This window comes from Myotis nattereri (genome assembly GCF_964212035.1).
Source record: "Myotis nattereri genome assembly, chromosome: 6".
Classification (NCBI taxonomy): domain Eukaryota; kingdom Metazoa; phylum Chordata; class Mammalia; order Chiroptera; family Vespertilionidae; genus Myotis; species Myotis nattereri.
The window spans coordinates 90,758,087-90,769,847 of record NC_138081.1 but is presented as its reverse complement, the minus strand read 5'-3'; the positions used below and the strand labels follow the sequence as shown (position 1 = coordinate 90,769,847).

At 41.0% G+C, this 11,761-nt stretch overlaps 1 protein-coding gene across 1 annotated transcript; it reads left to right on the top strand.

Annotated features, from left to right (window-relative positions):
* Window positions 1-7,985: 7,985 nt before the first annotated feature.
* LOC308520878 (alpha-methylacyl-CoA racemase-like) lies at window positions 7,986-9,131 on the top strand (the record flags this gene model as incomplete). The annotated part of the gene is made up of 1 exon (XM_081093577.1): window positions 7,986-9,131. One exon carries the CDS (start codon window positions 7,986-7,988, stop codon window positions 9,129-9,131), a length of 1,146 nt encoding a protein of 381 aa, XP_080949703.1.
* Between the last annotated feature and the right edge of the window lie 2,630 nt (window positions 9,132-11,761).

Here is an 11,761-nt window from a genome sequence, read left to right as displayed (position 1 = left end):
ACTTATATTATTTAGCAGCCTCATGATTATGAACAATATCTATTCTAAAAGCTGTCTTCCTTGGGTTAGACCAAGAGTGCAATCCAAGATGACATTGTTCACTTTGCAGACTTGGGAGCTGTACAGAAAGCATGTGCAGTCTATTCTCAGGTCTCCTGAAATATTTTTAACCCTCTTCACCCTTGTACAGGTAAAGACCAGGAGGAGTACTGCGTCTCCATGGAAACAAAGAGCAAGTGTCCCACTATGCTTTAAGGCTCGATACATCCATACTTATTCCTTTGCACATGGAAAATCAGAAGACAATCCACATTGCTAAGGAAGGAGTGCCATGGCACTGGCGGAACACACTTCCTAAGTGCTTTGTTTTGAGTATTTGAAGCTAAAAGAAGGGTCTGTATTCTGAAACTTCATTTGAAAGCAGGTCATTCTGTATTCAGAACAGTTTTTCCAAAGAAATGGTTATAAATAGTCAGTTCACAAAAGCCCATTTAACCTGTAATGTGACTGAAGTATTTACATCATCCCTAACCACTGTTTCTTGGAGTAAAATGAATTTCAAGTTCCAACCAAGAATACCCAAAGCAGGCATTTCCCTCAATGACTTTGGTTGGGGAGGAGGGAAGAAAGAACCATAAGTAGAAATGAGATGACAGGGGTGTAACCACTTGTGAGAACAAAGGAGCAGTTACAATGTAGAAGTCAGGACTATGGGCACCAGGCTAAATACTTCTGAACTTATCCACGTGTTGGAGCTATTTATTTGCATGCAGATGATTTGCTAAGAGATTAAACATACATTATCATTTACTGATACATACATTATCATTTAATTAATCCACATGTGTTAATCTTGTCTCCTCCACTACATAATAATGGTCTAGCACTACATATGATATCTGTACCGCCATTTGCAATGGCCTCTTGAAATCAATTAATTATACTATTTAATGCCTGCTCGGTCCCAGCAGGGCTCAGCAATCCAGTTGTAAGGAGCAGTGAAATCAGATTGTGAGGTTGGCGGGGTTTACCAAGCAGAGGCCAGTGAGAGGACAGGGAGATGATGGAATTGAAGGTGCTGACCATGGCAAGGGGCAGATGAAAGTTTCTGCACTGGGTCATGAGCTGCCAGTAGTTTAACTTCAAAGAGAAAAGAGGAAACTGGACAAATCATTTCCTTTTATCTCATGGGAAATCAGACTGAAGGAGAGGAGGCACCTATAAATAGTTCACTACCAACTGTTCTTAAGGTGCCAGAATAGTTGACATGGGAACAAGGAGAAAGGTCAGTGAAATGATTACACGTTCCCAAATTTCATAAGACAAGTGCCCATTCTGGGAGCTTCCTGGAGGTGAAATGGGCCTGAGTGTTTAGTGAAATAAATTAGACTTGCCAATGAGGTGCCCCCTTTTCTGGCTTGTCTGTGACGGCTTTGTTAGTAACATAGTCCACAAGTTATTCCACTCTAAAAGCTTTGAACTTCAAGCACTCTCTAACTTAAGGCAATAAAAATAAATGGGCTTAATTGTATTCCTTTTTTGGAAAGACTTTTTGTATAGGGAAAGGAACACTAAACTACCAGTCAGAATATCTGCATTCTGATCCCTGTTCTCTCTTATTGTGTGGTTAAGAAATTCAACCTACTTCTTGGTATTTCAACTGATGACTTTCAAAGTTTTTTCCAGCTCTACTATTCTGAAATCTACTATTACTGTTTGGGATTAACCACAGAAATAACTGTAGAGAAAATAATATTAGAAAAATAATATTGGGGAAAGAGACAAGTATACTCATTGTCATCATTTCTATTCAACGTTATACTTGAGATTCAAAAACTGATGACACGATTATATGCAGATTTATGTAGAAATCCAGATAACATTCAACAAGTATATTATTAGAATAAATAAAATGAGTTTAGCATGGGCTGGCCCTTGTGACAAACTACAAAAATCAATTTCATTTCTACATGCCAGCAATAAATAGTTACAAAATATAATTTCAATGATTCTATTTTTTTTTAAATATATTTTTTTATTGATTTTTTACAGAGAGAAAGGGAAAGAGATAGAGAGTTAGAAACATCGATGAGAGAGAAACATCAATCAGCTGCCTCCTGCGCATCTCCTACTGGGGATGTGCCCACAACCCTGGTACATGCCCTTGACCGGAATCGAACCTGGGACCCTTCAGTCCGCAGGCCGACGCTCTATCCACTGAGCCAAACCGGTTTTGGCCTATTTAAGTTTTATAACATTATAAAATGCTAGGAAATAAATCAAAAAAAGATGTTTAATAATTCTTTGTAAATAAACAAGTACTATTAAGATAAATTCAGGCACCTAAATAAATTGGGGAATATACCATGTTTATGGATTGTCAATATTGTAAAGATATCATTCCTCCTTAAATTGATGTATATATTCAATGCAAGTCTAATTCCAGTAAAAACAAATCCCAACAAAATTTATGAAGAAAAAAATGTGAGAAGATTTGCTCTCTTGGTTACCTAGACCTATTATAAATCTTGGTACTGGTATAAGTATAGCCAAACGGGCCGTGTAACAGAACACAGAGCCTAGAAAGAGACACACACGCGCATAGGTATGTTTTATTTGTGACAAAGGTGACACAATAGAGCAGTGGGTAAAGGATAGCCTTTCACTAAATGATGCTGCGTCAATTGGATATTCATATGGGGAAAATAAAATTGATCCCTTTCTCGCACCATACCAAAACCAGTCATTTCCAGTTGGGTTGAAATTAGATATGAATGGTAAAACAGTAAGTCTTGATAGGATACTATAGAATTATCTTTCTGTTACCTAAGGGTAAAGAAACACCAAAGCACTAACTACAAAGAAAATATTGATAGAAAAGGAAGAGAGACCAGGACAGAGGCCCAGTTAATTGAGAAAAACAACTAGAGATAATGGAGGAAAATTAAGGACATGTGAAGTGTGAGAACCTGAGGGAAGAGCCTGCTGTAAGGAGGGAGTTCTCAACAGTGTCAGGTAGAGTTCAAGTGATATAAGGGCTGAAAGTATCTAGTGGGTTTAATGAGAAGGGAGACATGGATGAAAGCAGTTTTAGTGGAGAGAGAGAACCCTGAGCCAAACTGCAGGGGTTGAGGTATGATGGAAGTGAGGGAGTAATTCTGTCAAGCATTTCATCTTTGCAGAGATGGTAGGAGACGAGATCATCATTACAGTGGCTGAGTTAAGAGAGATTACTGCTGTTTTTTCAATGAGAAAGTTGACTATGTTTGATGCTGATGAGATAAATTGTAGTGAAGAGGGGTGAGTAGGATTTTAAGATATCAGAGAGAAAGAGGGTGAGGGGTAAGAATGCATGAAATTCCCAAGAAAGCAGGGAACATGGTGTGTATCTGAAGTACAGGGGGGGAAATGAACCTTACATAGGCTAAAAGTACCTCTCCTTTGATAATAGAAGAACTAAGGGAAGGATGTAAGTAAATGAAAGTCACTTTATAGGTTTGGTGTCAGGAGTTAAGTGGTTTTCCAATTGCTATATTCTATTTTCTCTAAATAATACTAACAATTACAAACACTTGCAATGTCCTATAACTATTCCAAGCATTTCAACAGTCGTATTGAGGGGTTGTTCTATCATTATCACCATATTAAAGTTCAGGAAAGGGAAACATGGAAATAGGTCAACTAATTTTCCCAAGATCACAAGGAGCCCAGGTTCACACCAGGTAAGCTGGCTCTGGAGCCACAATCTGAATCACTATTACGTCTTGGAGTTTATTTGTCTTCACTCTCTGAAAAGGAGAAGATTAGATTGGAAATGCTCTTATGTGGGACAACTGAGAATGCCTTCTGAGAAATTGCAGATCGCTTCCCAGGTGGCATTGGGGGCTCTGGGGAGACTGGAGGCCATGTCTTGTTGGCCCAAGCAAGAACTTTTGAAAATGCTCCGGGTCAGGAATGGGCAGAAACTACATTGGCTTCCCAAGGAAGGGAAGAGCTCCTTTGATGGGGGTCCAAAAGTAGAAGTTGCCAGTGCTGGCACTTGTGTTCACTTTCTGACATTTTTAAAGGAAAGGAAGAACGTGTTCTTCTCCAGAATTGCCCTTGGAGAAAAAGTTGGAGAGAGATTCTAACTCTTAAATTGTCTTTTGAAATGTGAATGTGAATAAACAGGACATAGTAGACCTATTGACAGAAGAGCTGAAACGAAGTCATTAGGAAGAGGTGGAAGGAAATTGTAGCGTAATTAACCAAAATATGCAACTTTAATTTTATAAGAACACCATGCTTCCCAGAGAACTGTTTGAACTGTCAATATTATTTTTATGCCTAGGGGTCACTTAGGAACACGCCATGAGTCAAAAACTGTGACTCAAACCTCAAGTCTCGACAAGCTGGTCTGACAAACCTTATTCAATCTCCACACTTCCCTATACATACATATTCATTGTCAATAAACTGTAGTTTATTGACTGGTTGATCAAATGACTGTAGCTTTTTCCAAGCACAGGCTAGATTTTTAAAAATTGAAATGTGATTGGAATAGTACCTAAGAATTAGTCATATATTTATTAGAAATAAAAAAAGAAAATACACAATGAATGTTCAAAATGTGCAGAGGGTACTAACCATGTTTACATAGTCAAATGCTGATCTGATATAATGGAACCAGAATGTCACCAGAGACTCGCAGAGTGGCCAGAAGAGTAGTTGAGTGTAGGGAGCGGCTATAGGGTCAAGCCTCGGCCTGACCTGTGGCAGAGCCACATCCAAGTCCCAGCTTGGAGGACAGAGCCCTCCTAGCACAATTAAGCTTGACCTTATAGTCCTCCCTCCTTCCTAGGTAGCTAATGAGCTATGGGAGGTGCAGCAAGTGCTGCCAAAACAAGGCTTGAGTAACGAAATAGATTTGAAACTCGCAAGAACATTGTAAACGTTCCCCTTGTTTTGCTTTGTGTGATCTGACTATAAAATAAAGCTTCAGCTTATAGGCATGTCACTGTTTCCTCATCCAGGCAGTGATCCACCTGGTCCCAACTGTATTCTCTTGTCTATCTTCTTTAATCCTTCACTGGCCCTCCTCAGGTTCACTCCCTAGCTGTGCTGGACACGGTTCAGTTGAGTTTTCATGTGGGTGTGTGCAAATCAAGTCATACAGGGAACTGACTCTGTCTCATAAATGATAAATGCTGAAATAATGGTTTCCACCGCAGATTTAGGAGTCACTTATAGAATGTTCAACCCATTGACCTAATGGGATCAGAAGAAAACAACCAAATAGCAAACATTACTAGGAAGAGTGTGGACAAACAGGAAGATGGTTCCAATTTCCATCATTTTCTGCACACTTGAAATTCTACTCATTGTGCTCATTGCCTTCAGAAAACATCAGAATGAGAATATAAATACATTTTTACCATTTCTTTTGACAGATTTCTGCATAAAGGGCCATAATGAACCTGGTACGCAGAGACTGTCTAACGCAGAGACTGTTCGGAAGGCGTGTCCCATGAGGAACAGCAGCCGAGGTGGACAAGCAGAATCTCTGTTGGGAGGAGTGACAAGGCACAGGGAAGGAAACTTGTGCAGAAGGTCAACTAAGAAGGATAAAGTCAGAATGGAAATGGTGAGAAAATACAACCAGGACTAAAGGATCAGAGGAAGTTGGAACAGTTTGGATCAAGGATAGACTTCAGGACTATGTTCATGGACTCCAATTATCCTTTAGGAAGTATGGGTGGAAGCTGGAAGGACAGGTCTAGAGAGAAGGCCAAGGTCACGTTGGGTTAGTAAGGAAAATGGGTATTTTCAGTTTATTATCCTAACATATGAGAGGTGATAGCCATGTCTTCCTACAAGATGTACCTTATAGCTTTTGTCACACACCAAGGCCTGGACTGGAAGAAACAAGGTGCTATGCATGTACGGAAGTTATTATGGTAACCAGAATTGTGAGCTCCTAGAACCCAGGACACACCCTTATTCGAATATGGCCAGCAAACATCTTTGAAGTCATTGTAAATTACTTGGCTCTGCATTTACTTAGATTCCCCATACTCATGCTTCCTTCTTCACAGGAGAGATAACAGAAACAACTGAAAATTGGTTTTCTTTCTGAATGATCACATGCTTTTGGTACCTCTCACATGGAGAGAGAAACATTGGCTCTTTTCACACTAGTAAGCTTCCCCATCTGTCTGGTTTGTGGTGAATTGCGTGTAAATTGAACTGATGAAAATGGCCAATTGGCCTCTAAGATCCCTGTGAGAAACCCATTAGCTGTCCTCAGCAAGAGGAACTGTTAGGTTACAATGACTATATTAGGACTTTTTGTTCCTGATTTATGTCTGCTATTAAAGATAATTATAAAACGAAGTGACATCTGACATTAAGTCTTCTATCCTATGAAATAACCTCCAAATGTTATGGTTTTAAATTGTTTGGCAAGAGGCTGTCGTAATGATTAATTTCTTCTGCATATTTCTCTTCATAGGCCTTTTCCCATTGTCAAACATTAGAAGGAAATCGTCCTGTTCTTGAGTTTATACTATTTTTATAATAAAACTACAGTCAAAAGGAAAAAAACTAACAAAAAACAACAACAACAACAACACAAAACTTCACAAATATTTAGATACATACAGGAATTATCACTTCTTAGGGAAAATCCTAGTGTGTAGATGAACCTTCCTAACCTTTGTCATTTGCGGTGATCAATACCTTCTTACATTTTTCATGATGCCAACATTATAAACCGAGACTAGGTCCTTCTGCACATGACATTCAGTGTGTCCAGACACTGGGGATACCGCAGGTTTGCACCAATGCACAGTCTGCTGACCTCCTAAGGTATCAGCAGATATTTCCATTTCCTCACAGATACCCATTGCTCTGTGGGTTGACAGCGATACCGCCAATTCTAATACCATTAAACATAAACTCTAAATTCTGAAGAAAAGCCAAGACTTTCAGCAATTGTTTCTCTTATTCTGATTCACCAGTCCCAATTCCCTGGTTCCTGTAAGCCTAAGTTGGGGGCCACGTAGAACTAGAAGAGTGAGATAACCTATTAGGATGTCAGACTTTTGTTTCAAATATTCATTTTAAATCATATGGCCAACATTTTCTCACCCGACACTCAATAGGCTTTTGGATGGAGAGGCGATGTCAATGGTAATGAGGGCCACAGCTTTTGGGCCATGCCATCCAATACAAATATGAGAGCCATGTCTATAATTAAAATTTCTAGTAACCTCTCACACACACACACACACAAAAGAAATAGATGGAATTAATTTTAAGTCATATATTTAAGTCAATATATCCAAAAGGTTAGCATTTCAACCTGTATCAATAAAAACACTATTGAGATATTTTACATTTCTGTTCATTTTTGTGTTATTCTGCGATTACTTTAAAAATATATAATCCTTTACAACCGAACCAGTTTGGCTCAGTGGATAAAGCGTCGCCTGTGGACTCAAGGGTCCCGGGTTTGATTCCGGTCAAGGGCATGTACCTTGGTTGCAGGCACGTCCCCACTGGGGGGCATGCAGGAGGCAGCTGATAGATCTCTCTCATCGATGTTTCTGACTTTCTATCCCTCTCCCTTCTTCTCTGTAAAAAATCAATAAAATATATTAAAAATAAATAAATAAGTAAATAAATAAATAAATAATAAAAATAAAAATATATAAGCCTTTACAGCAGATTGAGATAAGGATCTCAAGGAGGCAGCTAGTCTTATTTGGTAATCATGCTAAAGGAGACCATGCTATAAAAGCAGATTAAGGTGGAAGACAGCCAGTAAAGTAAATCTCAAAGGTATGCACTGACTTTCCAATGGGCGGGACCTTCTTCCTTCCTTCCCTTTTTTTTTTTTTTTTTTTTTTTTTTTTCAGTATTGCCCCATAAAGTCCTGCTCTTACATCTAAAGCCACACCTTGGAGCACAGTGCCCTGTTCTCAGAACTCGGGTGCACAGCCAGCATGGCCTTGAGCAGCGTGCGGGTGCTGGAGTTGGCTGGGAAGTACCCTTCCTCCCTCTGTGGCATGATTCTCGCCGACTTCGGGGCCCGGGTGATTCGCGTGGCCTGGGACCAAAAGGACATGTTTGAATTTGTGAATCGAGGTAAGCAGTCGCTGGCTCTAAATCTGAACACTCCAGAGGGTGCCGTGGTCCTGGAGAAACTCTGTCTTCAGGCTGATGTGCTGGTCGATCCTGTCCCCGGTGGGGTGCTGGGCCCGGGGAAACTGCTGCCAGAGGACATGCTGCAGAAGAACCCGGGACTCATCCATGTGAAAGTTTCCACTGAAATGAAGTTATCCAGTAGGTATTCCCAAAGCAGAGGGCACGATATCAACTTTCTGGCTTTATCTGGTGTGCTGTCAACATTTGGCCGGAAACACGAGAAACCGTATGTACCACCCAATTTCCTGGCTTCCTCGTCTGGAGGGTTTCTTGGTGCCTTTGGGACGGTGATGGCTCTTTTTGAACGCGCCCAGTCTGGGAGAGGACAGACAGTGGACGCAAATGTGATAGAGAGCACAGCGTATGCGAGTTCTGCGCTGTGGTACCTGCAGAAGATGAACAATTTCAACGGAGTCAAGGTAGACATCCTCCTGGATGGGAGCGCGCCCTTCTATGGCACCTACGAGACCTCGGATGGGAAGTTCATGGCCGTGGGGGCTTTTGAAGCCCATCTCTATGAGCTCTTTCTGAAAGGACTCGGGCTCGATCCTTCAAAACTTCCCAAGCAGCTGAGTTGGCCGGACTGGCCCAGGCTGAAGACACTCTTTGCCGACATCTTTGCCAAGAAGACGCAAGCCGAATGGTGCAAGGTGTTTGGGGAACTGGACGCCTGTGTGACCCCTGTTCTGACAGCTGAGGATATTTCTCAGCTTGCGAAGGAGGAGACGGGCACTTCTTTTATCACGGATCAACAGCAGGTGATAGCTCCCATGCCAGTTCCCATTTTTTCCAAAACTCCCGCTTCTGTCCCTTCCACGCGGAGTGCGGTCTTAGGAGAACACTCAGAAGAAATTCTCAGAGGATACGGGTTCAGCAAACAAGAAATAGCCCGGCTCCATGTTTCGGGCATCATTAAAAGTCGTAAGTCAACAGCTAATCTGTAACATAGAACTGTCAAACGCACCCGTTTTGTTAAGTAATCCAGTGAGTTTAGGTTGAGGTGTATGATTTGGGGAAATTATGAGTGCTTTCGATTGGGGAGAGTTCCTTCCTGCGTTAAGATGAAATCTCACACTCTCAGAAAGTGTAAAGAATGCTGGCATGTTTGAGTTGTTAGCCTTCAGTAATTTTTATGCCAAGAACAGGCTGTGGAGTGTACATGTAGTGTCATGACTCTGATTGTAGTCCAAGTCAGGATTGAATGTGAGAGGTATTATGCCTAAAGTCATTTTAAAATATTGTCTCATGCATGGAAGCATGGGACAGAGTGTGGAATCTTGGAGGGAAGGCAGGGGAGGGTGGGCGGGTGGGAGGTAATCAACCAAAGGCCTTGTATGCATTATGCATAACCTATGGACACAGACAACAGGGTGGTGGAGGCCTGGGGCGGGGGCAGGCTGGAGGGGTTCAATGGGTGAAAAAAAGGGGGAATATGTAATACTTTCACCAATAAAGATTTAAATATATATATATAAAATATTGTCTCATGTCTAGAAATTGACACAAGTTCCTGCATGATCACACTTATATAAAAAAAAGATAACTATTTGCTTGGGTGTGGACTAGGGGGGGGAAGGGAGAAATACAAGACTTAAAGTTTATGATTATGATGTGTTACACGGTGGGCAGTATGGAAAGAACACTGCTAGATGGTTATACTTTGCAAATTGTAAAAACATTTACTTTAGGACTCAAAGTCCAAACAAACACGCTCACTGCAAAGCACGAGGAATTCCGTACTTTAACACGAGATGTGTATTTCCCCCTAAGTGGTCCCTTTGTTTATGTCTTTTCTTTCTTCCTTCTTTCCTTCCTCCTCTCCCTTCCCTCCCTCCCTCTCATTTCTCTCTCTCTCTCTCTCTCTCTCTCTCTCTCTCTCTCTCTCTCTCTTTCTCTCTCTCTCTCTCTCCATATAAATGACCTCATCTCACAAAAATGATCTCTTCTTTCTAAATCAAGTTTTCCTTTATTCCTATGGAATTTTAACTTTCTTCTTTTACCTTTCTGGGCATTGTTCAAGCAAACAGGCTTCTTTTCCTTCAAACTCTAAGTACCTTTTAATTTTTATGGATTTAGGGAACTTAAATAAAGCTTCAGTGGATTAGTTTATATAAATAGAGATAAATAAAGTTCATAAGCCAAATAAATCTATGTCTATTCTGCAGGGGCTCAGACACACTGGGTAAGTAGACTTCAGGCCTTGCTATAGTGTCTGGCAGACATGCCTCTTGCTGACTAATATGCTGAAGTGTCCCCAGTGCTCTTTCAGGCCTTCAGCTTGGGGGGGGGGGGGAGGGCGAGGGGGGGGGCGGGGCGGGTACATACACACTTCTAGCCTAGAAGTTTGTGTTTGGCATCACCACCCTTTGCTGCATAGAAAAATCGCACCCCCTCTGGGTCAAAACGACAGGGAGTAGGCAACGCCTGGCTTTGGCAGTCTGGGAAGTTACTATAAAAGGAAAAAATGTTGAGAAAGCAGGGAAAGCAGGGTGATGCACTGGCCAAAGCCAGCTAAATGCTGGCTCCCTCAGCTCAAGAGACCCTTTGAAGTGCACCTTCCCTCAGAGATTTTCATGACACATTGTCTCAGATTTGGGGTTAATTACAATTATAAATTTAATGTATTTGCCACAGTTCCAAGTGCATAATAAATGCATTGAAAAAGTGAGCTATCATTACTCAAGTACAAACTTTAACACATCTACTTGTTTTTCTGAGAAGCAATGAACTTGGTAAAAGTCAGCATTTGTCTGCAAATTGTTTTCTCCTCCATCAAAGAGATAGGGACTAAGGACTGAGGACTGGATATACCACCACTGGAAGAATCCACATGAATGATGATGAACTCCTCTGAAAGTATCATGTAAGTCAATAAGAAGATAAACAAATAAAAACTTAACTTTCTGCAATTTTTTCAAAATCATAATTATTTTTTAAAGTGAGGAGCATATGCTTAATACTGAAACTTAACGTTTATTTTAGCAACAGAAATTAGTACAGTATCACATCATCATAAATGCTTATCTGAGCTCCTTTTCTATCATGTAGATCCGTGGTCGGCAAACTGCAGCTCGTGAGCCACATGCGGCTCTTTGGCCCCTTGAGTGTGGCTCTTCCTAAGCCTTAGGAGTACCCTAATTAAATTAATAACAATGTACCTACCTATATAGTTTAAGTTTAAAAAATTTGGCTCTCAAAAGAAATTTCAATCGTTGTATTGTTGATATTTGGCTCTGTTGACTCATGAGTTTGCCGGCCACTGATGTAGATGCCTTGAATGGCTTGCAGGTGCCAATCTATGAATGCCCCACCTGCTTAAGTGCTTGGCACATTTCCTTCCTGTTCACTGCACAAGAGCCTCCTTATCACAGCCAAAGCCTTCCCCCCACACATTTCCTGGTTCTCCCAAATTCGCCACTTATCCATTAGACATGCCCATTCTCAAGCTATAGCATTGATAAGAATTATATGGGCTGTTTGTTACATACAGGTTCCTGGGCTCCCACTATAGATACTGGATGTAGTAAACTGTAGTGAAGCCAGGACTCGGTTTTTTAACATATTACCAGGGCGA